This window comes from Biomphalaria glabrata, chromosome 3 (genome assembly GCF_947242115.1).
Source record: "Biomphalaria glabrata chromosome 3, xgBioGlab47.1, whole genome shotgun sequence".
Classification (NCBI taxonomy): domain Eukaryota; kingdom Metazoa; phylum Mollusca; class Gastropoda; family Planorbidae; genus Biomphalaria; species Biomphalaria glabrata.
This window is the reverse complement of record NC_074713.1, coordinates 48487112-48507936: the sequence shown is the minus strand read 5'-3', so window position 1 is coordinate 48507936 and position 20825 is coordinate 48487112. Positions and strand designations below refer to the sequence as shown.

The 20825-nt window shown below is 36.8% G+C and overlaps 2 protein-coding genes across 5 annotated transcripts; one reads left to right on the top strand and one right to left on the bottom strand.

Annotated features, from left to right (window-relative positions):
* Window positions 1-1025: 1025 nt before the first annotated feature.
* On the bottom strand, window positions 1026-5883 carry LOC106075727 (uncharacterized). Of its 3 annotated transcripts, none has more exons than XM_013236625.2 (2): window positions 5751-5883; window positions 1026-1720 (listed from the first exon to the last, which is right to left on the bottom strand). In XM_013236625.2, the coding sequence occupies exon 2, from the start codon at window positions 1678-1680 to the stop codon at window positions 1108-1110; it is 573 nt and encodes a 190-aa protein (XP_013092079.2). In that variant the 5' UTR covers window positions 1681-1720; window positions 5751-5883; the 3' UTR covers window positions 1026-1107. The 3 variants fall into 3 exon arrangements, with proteins under 3 accessions (XP_013092079.2, XP_055878388.1, XP_055878387.1); XM_056022413.1 differs by having other exon boundaries at window positions 5417-5861; XM_056022412.1 differs by having other exon boundaries at window positions 5522-5861.
* A 4034-nt stretch (window positions 5884-9917) lies between these two features.
* LOC106061960 (uncharacterized) lies at window positions 9918-19239 on the top strand. Of its 2 annotated transcripts, none has more exons than XM_056022398.1 (2): window positions 9918-10145; window positions 16815-19239. In XM_056022398.1, exons 1-2 carry the CDS (start codon window positions 10142-10144, stop codon window positions 18869-18871), a joined length of 2061 nt encoding a protein of 686 aa, XP_055878373.1. In that variant the 5' UTR covers window positions 9918-10141; the 3' UTR covers window positions 18872-19239. The 2 variants fall into 2 exon arrangements, with proteins under 2 accessions (XP_055878373.1, XP_055878374.1); XM_056022399.1 differs by lacking the exon at window positions 9918-10145 and adding an exon at window positions 11601-11655.
* The last annotated feature ends 1586 nt before the right edge of the window (window positions 19240-20825 follow it).

The window sequence follows — 20825 nt, the reverse complement described above, 5'->3', positions numbered from 1 at the left end:
GTCACGTGGTCTAGACCAGACTACACTATGCTCCGATTCAACAAATCCTTGGACAATTTGTAAGATTCTAATATTGTAATCCATCAAAAAAAATATTTTTACATTAAAATTAGCTCGTTAACTTTTTTAATCACACATTTTTTTAAAACTGTCCACAAAATACGATTTGAGGATCTTTCGTGTCGGATAAGGGACTTAGACAGTGACTCCCTCTTTAATGAGTCGCAAGGGCAAATATCATATAATATTGAATCGGTAGAACCCACTTGGACAATGTCTTTGTCTCGCGGTATTTCTAAATTTATTAATTGTACATGAATATTACTCTAGTCAATGTCACCATCACCTACTATTGTGTAGAAAGCAGCCTTTGTTGTTGTTCTTTTTGTTCTAATGTTTCTTTAGTAAACGGGAAAGACATATTCTAGGGTTGTTCTAAATTGATGGAATGGCATTTTAGTTCAGAAATTTGATACGTTTTTTAATATTTCCTTTTTGTTTGATTTTTTGAAAATTATTTCATCTGTTTGAGGTCACTTGATATCCCACACCTATACTTGTTTGGCACACCTATTGTCGTCCGATGAATTTTCGGACGGCCCGCATAATAAGTCCCCCGCCACAAACACACACGTTTTAATCAGTGCATGCTATATAGTTCCCCTTTCAAACCTTGTGGTCTATAGGGCAGATGATGTAAAGGTCATCTGATTATGTGGCCTACGGTCTAGGAGGGTGTTAGGTGGCCAGCACAATGACCAACCGCCTTTACATTTGCCCAACTAATGTCAGGTACTCAGTAGAGCTGGGTGGACTCAGAGGTGCTGAAGATCCCGAAATAAGAAATCCCAGTCTTCTTCAGGATTCGAACCCGGGACCCCCGGTTCAGAAGCCAAGCAATGCTATATAACCTCTTGCTGAAATACGTTATAACGGCCACCAGCTTGAGTTGGCGCATTTCAAGTTCCTCCATAAGACAAAAATGTAGGAAAACGTTTTAAAAATTTAGTAACAGAGAGAGAATCCAAGCTCAACAATCATAAATTTAATTGTAAACGTTAAATAAGAATTATTACGTAATATGTGCGTCTATATGTTTAAAATCTTTCAGATGATCACTGCATGAGCAGCCGTCAGTTTGTTTGGAAGAGTTACATAGTCAACTCGGAATTTTTCGTTCCAAACATTTGTAATAAAAATTTGTGGACAAGAAGACTTTAAAGTTGGCACCATTGTCACGTGCTTGATGCGAGGATCCATGACGACATCTCTTAGCAGCTTTCCAGCTGATGGCTCGACAGAGTGATCATGGACCACAGGTTTCCAGCAATCAAAGGTGCATGTCGCTGTAGGAGAGCCGTTGACATCAGCGCCAAGAACAAGCCATCCGATGGCACTCGAGTGGATAAAATGTTGGGCTGAAGCCATGTAACTTGATGCCATTGCAAGTACTCCGCCAACCAAGGCACTTTCCACAGTTTCTCCACAAGCTATTCCCATGACTGCGCCACCGCTGGCGCTTCCAGCAACTGCGCCCGCAATTCCAGACGAAGTCCCTGCCGTGCCTGTAATTTGAGTGCTAGTGCCCATGGCTAAGCCTACAGTAGCACCAGCTATTGCTCCTCTCAACAGACCAGAAACTGCGTAAGCACAAGCAGCTCCGGCGACTATAACAGTCATCTTTGGTGGGTCAAAATCTTAGGATGAATGTTCTTTGTTCCTGAAATAAATAAAAAATCGATAAACGACCATGTTCATTTGAAAATTTTAGCCTGATAACGTATACACTCTTACAATCCTACAATCATGTTAATATATGACTTTATATGCATATAGGATGTACCTATTAAAAGTCTTGCTTTAAATGTTTCAAGTTAATTGAATATATCAATCAAATGGTGTTTCCATGTTAGGCTGCCCCAGACCTCCTGACCTCCGTCTCGACATGTCTATGTAAGCCAAGACTTTATGGGGGACATGCGTGCATTAGCCTAAACCCGGGGTCTGCAACCTGCGGCTCGCGAGCCACATGCGGCTCTTTGGATGAGAAGCTGCGGCTCTTTAGTTCCATACGCAAATATTATTAATTTTATCGAAAAATTTATTTTTTAAAATAGTTCAACGAGGATTAGGCACCGATTCTATCTATTGGACACCCTCCCCCATTACACGCGTCGTCACTGTTGTCAGTCCATCAGATGCTCTCTAATGACGCCATCGTCGGATGTTTCTATGTAGCTTTCAAGTCGCTTTCGACTCTAGATGAATTGGCGTCCTCAGCACATGCTTTGGCTGTGACGTAAAGCTTGTTGTTTCAAGTAAATAAGTTAAAAGCGATTATCTTCTCAAACTTAGAAGCAATTTACAAGTAATGCTAATCTGGCAGGCTTTGCGATACCACTAGAAAAAGCACAAAAAGGCAAACCATTTACAGATGGTATGTCAAAGACTGTTTCCTACGTGCATCTGAAGAGCTGTTTTGTGATTTCACAAACAAACCAGAAATCTTGATTTAAAAAAATCAAAGCTTTGCTACAATCTACGAAAACACTGCAAGATAGAATATTTAGAATGTCTTCAAATGTAACATATTTACAGGTGGAAGATATTCAACTTTCTTTTGTAGTGTCACTTGCTAATCTTGCGCCATAAAGTTGATAAAGACTAGGCACAAGTTGCCCATTATGTTAGATATATGTCTTCCCAAGGTCCAAAAGGAGAACTTCAAGGATTGCAACCGCTCTCGGAACAAACTAGAGGGAAACATATAGTGCATGCCGTGTAAAATTACATTGGAAAAAATTAGATCCGTTTAAATAAAATCATTTCAATAACAACTGAAGGAGTCAGAAATAAGTTAGGAAAAAAAATAAAAGGGCAACAACGATTTTTCGAAGCAAAATAAATGAAATTCTTAAGTTTCACTGAATAATACACCCAAGAAGCACTTTGGGCCAAAACGATTCGGACCGAAATAGTGGTAATGAAATTGGTAATCAAGATTGTCAAAAGCACTCTACAATCGCCAGTTTAAAGAATTGTTAAACGAAATGGAGACTCAGTATTCCGAGCTCCTTCTTCCCAACAAAGTGCAATGGCTTTCCAAAGGTAAGGTGTTGAAACGTTTTGCTTTGTGCTTGAACGAAATAATGATAAAGGCATTAATTTCCCTGTATTAGAGCACGACAAATATTTGCAAATATTTAAATTTATGGTTGATATAACAGAGAAATTAAATGAGCTGAATCTAAAACTGCAAGGAAAGGGAAACCCATCCTATGTTTTGGTAGAAGAGTTGGTTTGTTTTGAAGAAAAGTTAATTATTTTTTGCAGAAGTTATTCAGAGCGGTAAGTTACTTCATTTTGAATGTCTAAAGCAGTCTCGCGATAAAATCAGAGCAACTTTTGACTCAAATTACTTCAGCACATTTATAAAATCAATGATGAATTTCTTGATAGATTTGAGCAGTTCAAAACAAACAAAACCTTTTTAGCATTCTTAGTAAATTCCCTAAACATGAGTAGTAAGAAATCCACATTGATCGATTTGGAATTTGTACTGGATCTCTAAAAATGCAATTGGCCAATTTAAAAACTAAAGCTTTATGGGTTGGAAAATGTATAGAGTTGAAAAGCAAAGTTGGGAGAGTTGGAATAGCAGAAATGTAAGTACGTAACACAACAAAAATGGACAGATTTAAAAGAAATGCTACGAGTTGATTCGGCGCATTGAATACTCTTCTAGATTGCTACCGAGAGGGAAGAAGTTGGCATTTGAAGTGATGACTATCTTCGGATCGACATATTCGAAAGCGTTTTTTTTTCTCATTAATATAATTAAAAGCAAAGTAAATATTGAACTGACAGATGAAAATTTAGAGTCGTGTTTTGATCTAAACTTTCTAAAACCATGCGAAGTCAACGGTCCCATTAAATTTGTTTGCTCAATTGTTTGTTCAAGTTAGTGCTGTAAGTAAATGTTTAAATTCTTTTAGTTGTTAACGAAATAATAAAAAATTATCTAATAATGCCATATATATATATATATATATATATATATATATATATATATATATATATATATATATATATATATATATATATATATATATATATATATATATATATAATTTAATTTGTTGTGAAAAAACACTACTTAAAGTTTTTATAAATAAACTGATTCTTTTTTTTTTTTTCATTCAGAAAATGTGCGAGTAAAAACTTTGCGGCTCTTTAAAACTTTAAAATTTTGAAAATTGTAATTTTTGGCTCTTTCGACTCAAAAGGTTGCCGACCCCTGGCCTAAACAGCTCTTTCGGTAGACGATTCGAGCCTCACAGGCCCTTATTCAAATAGAGTTTCATAATGATGCACTTATGCAGAATCCCATACTTATCCAACCGCTACTCAAGTTTGCTCCAATGTACATGAATTCGAACAAGAACTAATTAATTAATTTTAAGGTGTTTTTTTTTATTCATGTATTGTCATCGACTATGAATAGTTGGGAAAACTTTCAACTTGATCCGTGAATGGGAAAAAAAAAACAACTGAGCAAGTTAATAGTAATAACATAACAATTAATAATTTTGCTTTGCAAAAACTAGAGATCGTTACGCGATTTCCACAGACACACGTCAAGAGTGGATTGGTTGGAATATTTGGAATACAGCGACACAAAGCAAGTATATATATATATAACAGAACCAGGAAAAAGAAGTAGAGGCAGACAGAGAAGCGATGGGAAAAACAGCAACAAATGCTAAAGATAGAATGGAATGGAGAAAGATGATTAACTCGGTAAAGGGCATGTATGTATACCCACATTAGGTACACACCTTTGCCTATTTCAAGGGCAAACATTTAAACATTTCCGAGACACACGTATTTGTACCATTGTAGCACGCACGCACATTAATGCAGCAGATGTGTTGGTAGTTAAGCCGAGTAACATAGAAAATTAGAATAAATATAAATATATATAATATATATAACCTTTTCCTTTGTTTTTGATAATATAACACGTATATAAACTTTATTAAACACTGTTGCACTTTGAGAAGACGAGTACAGTTGTAGTTAAAGAATAACGAGTTGCAACATTTGGAAAGAAATCGCTTCGTCTGCTGTGCAACAAACAGAGTGATCATATTTAAAAACCCAGGCAGTTGCATCTAAGAAGGATAACTCTAAAAAGCGAGATCTGGTTGTTTGGTGAACAGAAAATAAGATTTACAGATATGTTACAATTTTGTATACTTTTTATCAAAGGAAAATCGAATGTATGAACTCTTGAGTTGAAACCACTAATTTAATATTCAAGTATTGCTGTTTCACCATATGACAGTGGTGCGATTGAAAACGCATAACTAGTGACACTATATTAGAGATGTTGCAAAGTTGAACTTCTACTCACTAGACACAAAGTTGGCAATGCGGTGGCCATTGCAGACTTTTTCTGAAAGAGACAGCTGGAGAGATCTCACAAAGGTACACTCAAGAGACTCATAGAAGGGCTTACCGAAGACAGGCCCAAGCGATGAAAATTCAATTTAAGTAACCTTACACTCCAAGCGGACACTGGCTTTGTCTGTATTAAATGTGGCAAAAAATATAGGTCGCAACTTGGTTTGCGTGGTCATGTGAAATACTTCGGTCATCCTTAATCTTTAAAATCGAAGACATCGCCTTATTATTGATCTTAAAGCATACGTCGAATCATATGAATAGAATCTATGATCTTGCCATACTTATGTTACTGTTCTTCACTTTTCCAAGTTTTTCATGAGGTATATATTTGGGGATTGGTAGATCTAGAATCTATTGTCAATGTCTTCACATCTACATCCTTATTGTTCTAGTTGGTGTGTATATGTGAATTCCCGAAACTCTTCAATTGAAAAGTTGTGAATTGTAAAATAAAAATCATTTATGTGAACCTTTATTTAGTGTGTGTGGGCCATAGACTTATATATGGTGCTGGTGCGGGCATTTTACTTATTAAAAGTTGAGCTTTGTCCTTTTTAATTTCTCATGTAATTGAAGAGACCGATTCTTAAGACACAGCTGCCGTCATAAATAGGCTTATGTAATACAAAATCACGAGGGGGGGGGGGGGGGGAGGGTTTGTTAATCGAAAAAGGGCAACAACCCTTTTAAATTGAATTTTTATAATTTTTCTAAGTTACTTCTCTTCTTTCTTTACTCGTTTTACTCTCTCTCTCTCTCTCTCCCTCTCTCTCTCCCCCTCTCTCTCTCCCTCTCTCTCCCTCTCTCTCTCCCTCTCCGTCTATCTCTCTCTCTCTCTCTGGGTTATTTTCTTTCTTTTGATCTGTTTTTTTTTGTAAGCTTTATTCTCTCTTAATTTCTCCTTTTTTCTCTTCTCTATCTCTATTTCTCTGCATTACTTGCTATTTCTACTCTAGAGCCGCTGTGGCTGAATGGTAAATCGCTTGGCTTCCGAACCGAGGGGTTCGGGGTTCAATTCCTGATGAAGACTGTGATTTTTAATTTCTGGTTCTTTAGGGCGGCCAGCTCTAATGGTTAACTGACATCAGTTGTGTGAAAGTAAAGGCGGTCGGTCGTAGTGCTGGCCACATGACACCCTGCTAGTTAACCAATGGCCACAGAACCAGATGACCTTTACATCATCTGCCTTAAAGATCGCAAGGTCTAAAAGGGGAACCTTACAACTCTGTACTGCTCGGTTCTATCTATCTATCTATCTATCTATCTATCTATCTATCTATCTATCTATCTATCTATCTATCTATCTATTTATCTATCTATCTATCTATCTATCTATCTATCTATTTATCTATCTATCTATCTATCTATCTATCTATCATTTACTCTTTAATCTTAAGCCTTCTATCTCTCAAACAATACCCCCACCCCTGTCCACCCATTTCATATCAGTCAATACATTAAAATAAATTATGAAGAAGTTTTAATTTATATTGTTTAATATTCATTATTTTATTTTATATTTGGCCTTTAAAAGCGCAAGCGGATGATGGTCTATAGTGAGCCCCTGCTAGAGTCATTTGCAGCGTTTTCAGGGCCCGCCACGAGGAGGACGAGACCATCAGAGACACCTGCATTACAAGGGCGAGTAATACTGGGATGGGGCGGGGGGGGGGCGCGGAGGGATGCTCAGAGTTACAAAAATAAAATATAACAGGGGTACAATAATGTCAAAAGTTTGAAAAGCACTGCTCTTAAGGATGTGGGCGGAGCAGACGAAACACGGCTCAAGTCCCAGCGACACTAAATTGATAACTTTAACAAACCTTACGACCTATGGGGCAGATGATGTAAAGGTCATTCGTTTCTGATTAACGAGGATGTCTTGTAGCCAGCACAACGACCAACCGTCTTTGTTTTCCCAACACTTATGTCAGTTACTCATTAGTCTTGGGTTGTTTCAGGGGCTAAAATTGTCGAAATTCAAAATCCCACTATTCAAAGGGAACACTAGGTCTCTACCACTTTACCACCACGCCCCATATAACCTCTACTTGTGATGACTAAACCACGCCCCATATAACCTCTACTTGTGATGACTAAACCACGCCCCATATTACTTCTACTTGTGATGACTAAACCACTCCCCATATAACCTCTACTTGTGATGACTAAACCACGCCCCATATAACCTCTACTTGTGATGACTAAACCACTCCCCATATAACCTCTACTTGTGATGACTAAACCACGCCCCATATTACCTCTATTTGTGATGACTAAACCACTCCCCATATAACCTCTACTTGTGATGACTAAACCACGCCCCATATAACCTCTACTTGTGATGACTAAACCACGCCCCATATAACCTCTACTTATGATGACTAAACCACGCCCCATATAACCTCTACTTGTGATGACTAAACCACGCCCCATATAACCTCTACTTATGATGACTAAACCACGCCCCATATAACCTCTACTTATGATGACTAAACCACGCCCCATATAACCTCTACTTGTGATGACTAAGCTACCCCCTGGAAGCCATATCTAGGCAGTGACTCTGTGTAATCTGGTCTCGTGAAACTTCTGAGATTTGGTACAAAAGAAAATCGATGAGGATCGATTACATTGGACTATTGAATGCTGCCAATGAGACGCATGTTGAAAATTCAAAAGGTCCAATGGCTGAATGTTGTATCCGCATCAGCATTCATCCCCAAAAAAATATTGTTTTTTAATTCACTAAGAATAAGTTTTTAAAAAAAATTGTGCTCACTCTATTAACACACTTTTAACTTGAAAAATAGATTCGGAAAAGTACACTTGACTTCAAGATTAAAACGTTCATAATTAATACACTTATCCATTGACGTAGCTAGGGATTTAGGAGCCCGGGGGTTGGCGTTTGGCCTATTTAGGGGTCCCTGAATTTTGACATTCGACATCGTGACATAAGATCATGGCTTAAGTGTATGTTAAAACAAATTTCGGACACTCATTTGGTGACCCCCCCCCCTCTTAAGGGGGAAATTTCAAAATTGGACCCACCACCCTAGCTACTCCACTGCCCTTATTGTATTCCATTGTATGGATATCCGGTTTACCATCTTTGACAGACAACAAAAAATAGAGCCTTCAATTGTAACGTTTCCTGTTGACTATTAACTTCCTTGTCCATTTTTAGTTCTGGTTGGAAAGAATTCTTGTTCCTCAAAACGTACTCATGCTGCTTAGGGTTTAAGTAGTTAAAACAACCTCCATCTTGACACTTATTATTGTTTAGCTTTTATTTGAAGTACATATATAGTATTTAATCGAATGGATGCTCTACAGTTGTTGTTGTTGTTTTATAACGTTCTGCCATTGAGACCTAAATCTCCTTTTAAAAGTTTGGACAACAAGAGTTTGTAGATTGCCACGCCCACTTTTGTCTGTGTACATTTTAGAAGTAGAATATAAGTTTATAAAAATAAATGAAAGCTTTTATATAGCGCTACTTTCATGCTGACAGCATCTCATTTGTGGACCAGTGGGGGAGCGGGGGGGGGGTGTCTGGGAGAAGGTTTTCCGTGCTGCCCTTAGGCCCTCAGTAAACACAACTCTTCTCGAGTTTGGTGTCGAGCCTCGAGTCCCCCTTCATAGGAAGCTAAGCCAGACCAAGTTCAAGCGCAATTAGCATGTTGTAAAGATGAAAGTGCTCGTAAGCGAAAACAATGAAATTCTTTTCCATTGTACACATTTATTCTCGTTAATCTTTATGTGTTAAAAACTACTTGAATGATCGATTCAAACCAATGAATGCAGTTTCCTCTAATATCGGCTTGGTTTGTTTTATTGTAAAGTTGTTGTATTTTTTTTTTACTCGTCTTTTTTAAATATATATATATTTTTTATTTTAGAGGAGTTGTTTTTGAGAATTCTTTCTGTTACAACATTATTGAATTACATTTAATTGGACCCATAAAAATGAGCTTATCTTATCTTATCTTATCAAACTCTCTATAGGTGTATTACTTTCAATTTTTGATATTACCTTCACCCTTCTCTTTCTTTCCCCCTCCCCCTCCCCCCATTTCTCTATTTCATTCTTACGAGCTTATACGCTCTCTCTATTCCTCTATCTCATGTCACTCTTCTGACAAAAATGACAACCTCCTTCCTTTCCACCTACCTCCGATGAATCTCAAACGTCCAACAGTGGCGTAGCTAGGGTGGGAGGAGGAGGGGGGGGGAATTGAAAATCCCCCCCGTGCCACCACTTGAGGGGGAGGCGCCCAAATGAATGTTTTATTTTCAATAAAATTTAATATTAAGCAAATTGCATTGCATCCAATACAGGTCAAGCCCCCGGGGCCCCCAAACGATGGAAAATTCCTAGTTACGCCCCCTCATCGAATCATATCCTACCTTTAACAAAACGATACATTGCCTCATTCGGTACGCGAACAGCCGAGCTGGGCCCCCAAGTTGTTATCTCTGTTATACACTCTTGTTTTTATATCCTAACCAACAAGCAGTTCACATTGACATGCGGTACTTTTGCGTTTGACATTTTAATGACATGCATTCTCTCGCCTCTAGAGCTTTGGACAATGCGCTTTTAAAGCTGTATGTTGTTTAATGGTTTCTATTGTGTTGTGTGTGATTGGTAGATAGTGAGGATACAATGAGTAAGTAGTCTGTTAGTCCTAAAAATTGAGTTAAGACTTTTCTTTTTGCAAATCGCTATGAGATTAGCATTGCGTATTTTGCTTATATATATATATATATATATATATATATATATATATATATATATATATATATGTATATATATATATATATATATGTATATATATATATATATATATATATATATATATATATATATATATATATATATTTATTTATTTATTTATTTATTTATTTAATTAAATATATATGTATATATCATACGTGGTTTAAAAGGGTTGCGTATATTATTAAATAGTGTTACTATGTAGAAAAAGGTAGATTTTTAATAGGACAAGAATAGAACTTCTAATAGTCACAGACAATATTTCTCTATTATTATATTACAAAACAATGTAATAATAATACTGTAAGGTATTTTTTTTTCTTATATCTAGACCAGCATTACCCACCGGCTCCGCCCGTTGATTGGTTCTAATGAAATATATTGTTTATTTTAATATTAAAACCTGTAAATGGTAAGGTAATGTTTTGGCCTTAACCCCCTTATTCAATAAAACTGTTCGTATTTCAACGACCTCCGTTTGACCAGTGGCCAGTGTCTTCTAGTCTATGGCACGTAGTGGTAAAACGTATTTTAAAATCGAGGTTTTAAATTCTGTTTCAACTTTTATCAAGATGGAATTATTTTTTTTTTTGAAATTGTGCAAAAACATTCTTTAAAAATATATAAAAATAAAAATAAAAAAATAGTGTTACTTTGTAGGGCGATTAGAGATTCGAACTACGGACACTCTACCGGGTGAGCTAACCGGGTTTTATTTTAAAATTGTGGAAATTACTTTCAAAATCCAAATGAAAAAATAAATTTGTAATTTAATATATAGATAGATAAATATGTGTTAATATAATATTTTAATAGTTCTATTCCATTTCCGCAACACTTGATTAGACTAATTGATTTTTTACTGTCATAACTGTTACCCACTTTATCTAATATCTAGTCCATTCAGAAACCTACACAGCAAATATATCTCACCAAAAGCTAGAGAAATAACTTATAGACTTATCTTTGGGATGACACCTATAGTTACAAAACGGGCTAATGTCCATGAGTGTAAATTATGTCATCTTGTAAAATGCTGATAACGAGAACTCGAGAAGCATATAGATTTGGAATGTCCATTATTCCTTAAAGTTAAAAATACTGTAAGAGGCTTATTAGAAGCTAACTGTGGCAACTTTGTGAATCTAAACTTGTCTATTGTTTTAAACAAGTTGCCAAAACTGACAAATAAAATGGTTCATAATTTCAATTTGATTATTGTTTCTGAATATCGGAATCTTGTTTGGACAAGCAGACTCAAAGCTTCACATAATAATAAAGTGTTTGATTCTAATTCTAAGATAAGATAATTACTTAGAGTTGACATTGATTTTATGGTAGAGGATTATTTAGTTTGATTTTTAAATGGTTGTACAATACTCAAGCAGTATTCCAGAAATGAGGTTGGTGATATTTGATATTGTGTAATTTGTTTTAAGATAGATAAAAAGAAATGTGTGCTTATTTGTGTTTATATATGTATGCAGAGTATGCAGGTATGGTTATGCATCTATTAATGAATGTGTAAGTATATTTGTGTATTTACTTTTATTCCCGGTTAGCTATTCATTAATTTTGATGTGCTATTCTTTTATCATATTTGTGGCTCTGAATAATCCATCACATCTGATGGTGTCAGTACCTATTTGGTATGTGGGTGCGGTCATGCATGTGTTAGTGTGTACGTGTTGGTGTGTATTTGATTTTATTTTTGGTTGGTTATCCTTTAGTAACCTTTAGCGCTAATCTTTGTATCATTTTTCTGTCTCTGATGGTTTCAATAGTTATGTAGTATGTCTTCGCTATTAGAAAAATATTTTCATTACTATTATGTAAAGTAATTAGGTATAGGTTAATCATGTTTCAAATGATATATATATATATATATAAAGCCCAAAAAAGAGGCAAAGAAAAGAGGCCTAAGGCCCAAGGATTCCTATGTTGACAAAGCTAAAATTGAATAGCGCAAATTCTGAGGTTTCCTACATTTAAAAAAAATATATATAGTCCATAGACTTATATATACTATATCTAGACTGGACATGGAGATCTTTTAACTCTACAAAAAATGTCGTAAAAATTTTTTTTAGAAAGTTGGATCAAGGCGTTGTTTTGTAAAGTAGTTCAAAGAAGTAATGTTTGTTTTTTTTTTCAACCGTAACCTATGTAACATATAATTTAATTTTTAGATCTAGATCTAGTAATTGAACATCAAAAATAAGAGTACTCTCGTCTCATAATTATTATTTTGCAATTTTTAGATACTTAATCTAGAAAGATCTAGGTAATCAATCTATTTAAATGTACATAAGATGATTTAAATCAACATGAATTATTTCGATCTAGGATTTTTGAAACATTATCTCAATGGGAACAAATAGAAAATGGCTTTGTTTCATATATTTGCGTGAATATCCGAGAAATGATTTTGCATTATTTCTAAACTCTGAAAACTTAGATCATTACTTTTCTAATACAGAAAAGATTGATTGAGGCGACTCCTCTTATAGCTTCAAAAAGAGTTTACGTACATATATATATATATATATAGGTCTGTGAATGTGAATCGATCAATCGCGGATAAGAATTTATTTCCGGTTTCCAGTCTAGTACAATATATAAGTCCATGATCTAGTCATTAAATTTGCCCGAATCAGGCAGGAAAACCAACGGCTTAGCAGAGTTTAAGGTCACTGTTTAGCATGTGTGACGAATTACTTTACTAGACTGACACAGGAATTATCTTCTCTTTGGAAGAAACGTCCGTTAAGCTGTTTTGGTAGCAGTGCTTCAAGTCTTCAACCTGTATGTTCTTCAGCCTGTCCTTTACACTCAATGGATGCTTTCTAAAAGTCTCGGAATGACGTCTCTTAAGGGAATTGTTCTTTCCACAACGTATCGGCCTTACTGTCCTCTTCTTTATTTTATTTGACCTGCACTCCTTTTATTCTAGTGCAGTTAGTGCTAAAGACGCCAGGCGGATGTATTTCTGCAACTCAAAATACACGAAATAACTTGGTGCGACAACGATTTCCTTTCTGGACTCATTGATTACTTTTCCAAAAATAAATCCTAAGTCTTGCTTTCGTATTCTTATGACAGAGAGCAAGATCGAAAGAAATTCTAGGCGTTACACTTAGCACCATATCATAGTTAATAATAATTCCAAACCCTAAGGCGCATAGGAGGCGCGGTGGCTGAGCAGTAAAGCGATTGGTTTCCGAAGCGCGAGTCCCGGGTTCGAATCCTGGTGAAAACTGGTACTTTTAATTTCGAGATCTTTGGCGCCTCAGAGTCCACCCAGCTCAAATGGGTACCTGACATTAGTTGAGGAAAAGTTGACCGTTGTGCTGGCAAACACCCTCGTTAACCGTGGGCCACAGAAAGAGATGATCTTTACATCATATGCCCTATTGACCATATAGTCTGTAAGTGGAACTTTACTTTTTAAGGGGCATAACTCCCGATACTCCTTATTTTCACAGTAATGTTAATGAACTGCCCAAAATGGCTGTCGAGCTCCGTCTGCCAGCAGCCTCAGGATATAGGGGCAACTGATTTCCGACTGCTCATCTTTATTTATCTTCACTTCCACCAGTTTCTAAGTCTTTTAAGTCGTGGGGGCGCCACAAATAATACGTCTTATTCTTCTCAGTCATTCACAAGGATTTAGAGTCTTATTCAATGGCAGGGCTGTCCATTCTTTGACTGTTGTTTATCCATTGCATCTTTTGTCTGCCTCTCCCTTTTTTTTCCTGGAACTGTTTCCTGTAGAAAGGTCTTCGCCAGCCTTGGCATCCAGTTTCATTAGTAAGTAAGCATTGTTTCACTGGGCCAAGTGAGTGAACCTCTGAAGGAGACCAAATTGTTAATATTTATTTTTATACATTGAGACGTTCATTTAACTTAACAATAGGGAGTGGTGGGGTGTCTGAGTTGTAAAGCGCTTGGCTTCCTAACCGAAGGTTCTCTGGTTCAAGTCTCGATGTAGGCTGGAATATGGAATTTCACGACTTTGGAACACCCCAACTCTGACATCAGTTAGGGAAGGTAAATTCGGTTGGTCTTTGTGCTGGCAACATGACGCCCTTGTTAACCGTAAACCATAGAATAAGAGAGTCTTTACATCATCGGCCCCACAGATTGCAAAGTTTGAAATGGGTACTTTGCTAACGCGCTGTAAACGGTGTACCATTCTTATTTTAAGTCAGAATAAATTAGTATAGCAGATTTTTAAGTCATCTATTTGGTTTCTAGTGGCATGAATATCTTCATGTCATCATAATTTATAGACTTCCAGATGTAAAAGAAAAATTCCAACAGATTGTAATTGAGTCATACAGTTTTATAAGCTTTGATTAATATAGCCCAGCCAAAATTTCAGAATCTCAGAAATACAAAGAACACTTCATCAGAACCACGACATTTGGTTTCAATGTCATAATGACATAATACATTACTTGTATCACTACACGATTTTGTTTTGGTGATAATATAGTAATAAATTATGTTGATTGTTATTGTTGGAGTATTTCCCCTTATCAGTCGTTCTCCTTCCTCGTAACTATTAATATTGACCTCTACCGAAATCCTACTTCGTGTCATTGTTTGTTAACTTTGTGCTTTGTATATGAATCGAGGCTGGCGATAAAGAATGGACGTTTCATTGAAAAAAAAACAAACACAAAAAAACAACATAAAAATACTTTTTAAACAAGATTAAAAAGACAGTTTATGTGGAAACACAAACTCTAAATCGGCCCCCGAAGTGGTCCACCCAGGCAGGTAAAAATGCAGGTATCAATATTTTCAGAAAGAACATCAGAATTAAATTCGATAAATGACAAATGTCAGAGAAGAATGGAGAAAGAAGATTGACAGATTTTGTCCCAACGGTCCAGCAGACCAAAGGATAGGTGAAAGAGAATGTGAAGTTAAATGTGAACCTGGCCTAACTGATGTCTTATAATGATCTAATTAATTTCTAAATAGTCTCTAATTCCTCAAAAAAAAAAAGTTCGTAAAAAATAAAACAAATTTGTTTTTCCCTTTAGTTGTAGTATGACAGAAATTACTTAACTTAGCAATACAAATGGAATAAAAAAATTGGGGGGGGGGGGGACAAAAAATAAAAAAAACGTTTACATGAATGCGTAAAAAATATGTAAACTATCATCTCCCCTATTTAAGAGACTCCACTTTTTTTGTTATTATTAATAGTGAAATAGTTGTAAAAGTCGTGTACTTTTAGAAAAAACTGCTTGCATAAATGATTTAAAAAACTAGATTTTTAACTTTTACAAAAGAAAAATTTTAGCCATTGCATCAGAACTTTGAATGGACTAAAATATTATGATGTCGGATTTTCCCTATCTTTTCTAGTTTACGAGATCTAAACGGGATGGACGGACGAAAAACGGATGGACAGTCGGACAAACATTTCACACAAAACTAATTGTGTATTTTCCCCTTTCGGGGACCGCTAAAAAGTGTATACCAAGTGTATTTGTATCAATAAGTTTTAATCAGTCACGTAATTAAGCTTGTAATAGATCTAGACTATTCTAGACCAACAACAATAAATCCGTGCAATTTGAACTATTAGTACCAATGTATTTTGTTTAGCGCTATTTCAAGCTTGCCCTGGATGTGGCGAAATATGTAGGTCACAACTGGGATATACTGAATTCTGCATTCCTCACTAATCTTCGGACTCGAAGACAGGCCTTATTATTATTGTATGCTTGTAGCGTTCTCACTACGCTATGATCCTATCACTTATCTAGACCAGTTGGGATAATTGGGCGGGGAGAGAAAGGGATATCTGGGTAAATTTAACCGAAAACGTTTTTTTAAAAACATTTTTTTTCTATTAAAAAAAAAAGTGAAACTCATGACTCACGCCTCCTCAAGCCGGCATTCTATCCACTCTGCTAGTGAGGTGCGTATGAAGATAGAAGATTGTATTACCTATTGTTTGCTTGAAAATTACAGTAAAGTGGAGACCTATAGGAGGGACTAATTTAATTAAGCATACCCCCACCTCAATCAAGTACAATTTCTATTTCTTTCCCTGTTTTTTTTTAATGGATACTTGTGTTGTCAGTTAGAAGAAATCATTGTGAAAATTTTCAGCTTGATCAGAGATTGGGAGAAATCAAGTAAAAGGCCTTATTACCATAAAGACAGACAGATTTGTTTGATATAAGACTTGTACAAATGTAGATGATAATTGTTGCGCATTAATCCATAGTATATTTATACAATTTAATTAATGCTAATTAAGCCATTTAAAGCATGTTCTAAATGGGTTCATACAAATCTGCATGTATTTCAATGTTAAAATAAGAAAGAATAAATTCCAAGATTTCGTTAAACAGAAGCTTAAAGCTTTTATCGGTCTGCACAGTAATATTTATTAAAAAAAAATAAAGCTTGATCATTTATAACTTATTTTAAAATAGGATTGCATTTAAAATGTTCATAGGTAATCACGATTCAGTTGTCTATACAAGTTCTTTTTTTTCTTTCAAATATTTAAAAATTGTATTTTTTCTTTCAGAAACTGTTTTTACTCTACTATTCAGACGTCTTGGTAGGACCCTCGTTCTATTGTTGATAGTGGCTTTGGTCGGATTATATTTTATCAGAAAAGAAACTGGAGTCCTCAACATGGTTAAGGCCTTCTCTTTAGAATACAAAGGCCAAATTAAAGTGGCTGAGATGTCTGATCAGATAACCGACTATAGCAAACTGACATTCACATCTTGCATGTTCCCAGATAACAACCCTTTTGATCCAGAAGTGATGAAGATTGCCGGACTTGATAAACCGACATTGCTGTGCAACAGCGCCTTGCCTGATTTGACCTACTTAAAAGAAAATAAACTGATTGTTAATAAAACAAAAATAAAAGAAAGATTTCCAACGTTCAATGTTACCTGTAAATACCAAGACATTACCCGACAGAATGACCGCGACAGATCGTTTGCCTTCAGTGAGTTTCGAAAGCCCTTTCAAGAGTCAATGGAGCTTCCGTCTGAGACAGAGTATATTCTTGTCCTTTGTGAGGGAACACGGAACCTAAATGACAATAGCAGCTCGCAGTTCAATTCTTCTTCCAAGAAACAATCGAAACCGGAAGTGCTATCGAGAACGTACTTCGCATTTATTCCTAAACTGGACAATTTGAATGAGATAGAAGAATTGTTGTTGCGTAAACGCTTCGTTGAATCCTCACCGTCTGAGAATATGAGCGTTATCATGATCGGCTACGACTCTGTTTCTAGATATCATTTCATGAGGGCGATGAACAGAACCTATGACTTTCTGGTCAATGATCTGCTCTCCTTTGACATGACCATGCACAGCCAGGTCGGTAAGAACTCGTTCCCGAATTTTTTGCCCTTCATGACTGGCAGATCCGCCCAGGAAACGTACCAGTGGTGGAGCGACAAGAAAAATGCCGACCCATTTGATCATCTCTGGAAAGATTTTGAGAGGGCTGGTTATCGAACGTTTTTTTCAGAAGATAACCCGGGGATCGGAGCTTTCAATTATCTGACTCCTGGGTTTCTCAAAACACCTGCAACACATTACAGTAAATCAATAGCTTTCGCCATTGAGCAGGATGAGCTTATTCGTAACGCAAGTAGTCATTGCATCGGCAACCAACCGGAAGTTCTTTTTCATCTAGAATACTTAAAAAGTTTCCTGGACAAATTTCCACGGAAACCGCTCTACGCGCTTCTGTTTTTCACGAGAATTTCCCATGATGATATAACTATGCTGAGAATCATAGACGATCATGTGTACAGTTTCTTTAAGAAGCTAAAAGATTCTGGACATCTGAATAACACTATGATGATTACCTTCTCAGATCACGGGCCTCGCTACGGACCCATTCGACACTCACACATGGGTGACGTCGAGAACCGTAACCCTTTATTGATTTTCACAATGCCTACTTGGTTTCTCCACAAGTACCCGGATGTTGCCGGAAATCTCAAAACCAACACCGGCCGTCTGACGTCACAATACGACATTCACGCCACCGTTCGGGATCTTCTGTATTTCAGATCAACGGGAGATAATCCTTTACCGAAAACTAGACATGGTATGAGCTTGTTTCAAGAGGTCCCAAGGAACCGAACGTGTCAGGACGCGTCTGTATCGGAGGAATTTTGCCTTTGCAATTATCAGAACTTCATAACTGTGTTGCCCAATTCTAGTATTGCCCATCAGGTGGCTAATAAAGTTGTAGAGGCAATGAACGCTAGACTGGACCACGCTAAATGTGAAAGTTTAAAACTGCATAACGTTTCAGAAGTCTACGTGCTAAAAGTATTAAACAAACTGTTTAAACTAGTCAAGACAGTGTTCCGGATTAAAGTTGAGACTGTTCCGGGTAACGGGGTATTTGACGCCACTGTACATGTGGAGGGCATAAGTGATTGGGAATCATGGGAACAGCTGTCCATAACACATCTAAATAATGTAACGGTGGCAGAAGGGCTGGACCGGTTGAACAGGTACAGTGGTCAGTCCGACTGCGTGAGTGATCCTAAGATACAATTAATTTGCTATTGTAAGGGTTTGTTAAAAGCAAAGAAATTGTAATGAAACCGACTTGTCATATTCTAGTTTATGTGGGTAACATATCATCTGAGATAACATATCATCTGAGATAACATATCATCTGAGGTAACATATCATCTGAGATAAAATATCATCTGAGATAACATATCATCTGAGATAACATATCATCTGAGATAACATATCATCTGAGATAACATATCATCTGGGTTAACATCATATGGGTCAAGATATCATCTGGGGTAACATATCAGGGCAACATATCATCTGAGATAGCATATCATCTTGGAGAACATTTTATCTGGGGCAACATATCATCTGAGATAACTTATCATCTGGGGTAACATATCACCTTTGGTAACATATCATCATAGGTAACATATAAAATGAGGTAACATCATGGGCGTAGCCAGGGGGGGGGTTGGGGTTCAACCCCCCCCCCCGAAATGAAATCCCCCTCCCCTGCGGGGGGGGGGGAAGGAATTAAGTGACTGATTTTAGCTTTCATTTAGTTAATTTTAGGTGAGATTTTAATACTAAATCATCACTTACCACAGCACAGCCGAGGGGGTTTTGAGTTAAAAACCCTGTACCAGGGGGTTTTGAGTTAAAAACCCTGTACCAGGGGGTTTTGAGTTTAAATCCCCCTACCAGGGGGTTTTGAGATTTTAAAAAACCCTATCAGGGGGTTTTGAGATACAAATCCCTCTACCAGGGGGGGGGGTTAGTTTAAAACCCCCTACCAGGGGCTTTGAGCTTAAAACCCCCTACAGGGGGTTTTGAGTTTTAAACCCCCTACCAGAGGTTTTTGCAGTTAAATCCCCCTCTTCTATAAAACAAAAAAAAATGCAAACAGCAATCCCCAAATTCCAACAGCACAGTTAAGGAAGATTTTGATTTTAAAACCCCCTCCAAAATTTACGATAAACCCCTCTTCAATTTAAATTGCAAATTACACATTCAAAATTTTATGAGCGTAGCCAAAGGAGTTTTGAGTTTAACCCCCCCCCCCCCGCCAGTTGGGGTTTGAAGCTAAAAGTACCTCTTCAATATAAAAAAAAAGCAAATTACACACTATAAAATCTATGAGCGTAGTCAAAGGGGTTTTGAGTTTAAATCCCGTCCTCCAGATGGCTTTTTCTTTAAAGTTAAAAACCCCTCCAGATGGTTTTGAGTTTAAAATTCCCCTACAGAGCGTTTAGAGTTGAAAACCTCTCTCTTCAATATTATTTTAAAGCAAACTACAGTCACCAAATTCTATGATCGTAGCTAAATGGGGTTTTGAATTTAAACAAAACAAATAAAAAAATCCAGAGATTAAATGTGGCTCAACAAAGATGGCTAAGACAGATTTTAGGAGTCAGTCATAGAGATCGGGTCTAAATCAAAGAAATCATATGCCGAACTGGGAGTCGAATCCATAGTAAGGTTGTGACAGAGCGTGGCATGAGGTTTTGCGGGACATGCTCTCCGACAAAATGAATTACGTAAAATAAGAGTTGCGAAAACAGCTTTCCGGAAAATGCGCCGAACGGCGCGAGAGGGTCTAAGTCAGTAAGAATAGCACATTAGCTTTTTGAAATAAAACTTTTTAATAGCAAGATAATGCACTGTAGATACCTCAGAATATGCATTTTGTTGGCTTTCAATACCAGAAATAGTGCTCGGCGGCGGGGCTCAGCCCCGCGCTGGGGTGAGCGCTGCGAGCTCCCCCAGACCCCCTTGCTAGCAAGGGCGGGGAGTCTACAATAAACAATAAACGTCTTCCGAAAGGGTCAGGATGTAATAAAGATTAATTATGTATACACACACATATATAATTTTTTCCGCCGGGGGGGGGGGGTTCAAAACCCCTCCCGAAAAAAAATCCTGGCTACGCCCATGGGTAACATATTATCTGAGGTAACTTATCATATGAGATAACATATCATCAGGGGTAACATATCATCTGGGGAAACATATCATCTGGGACATTATG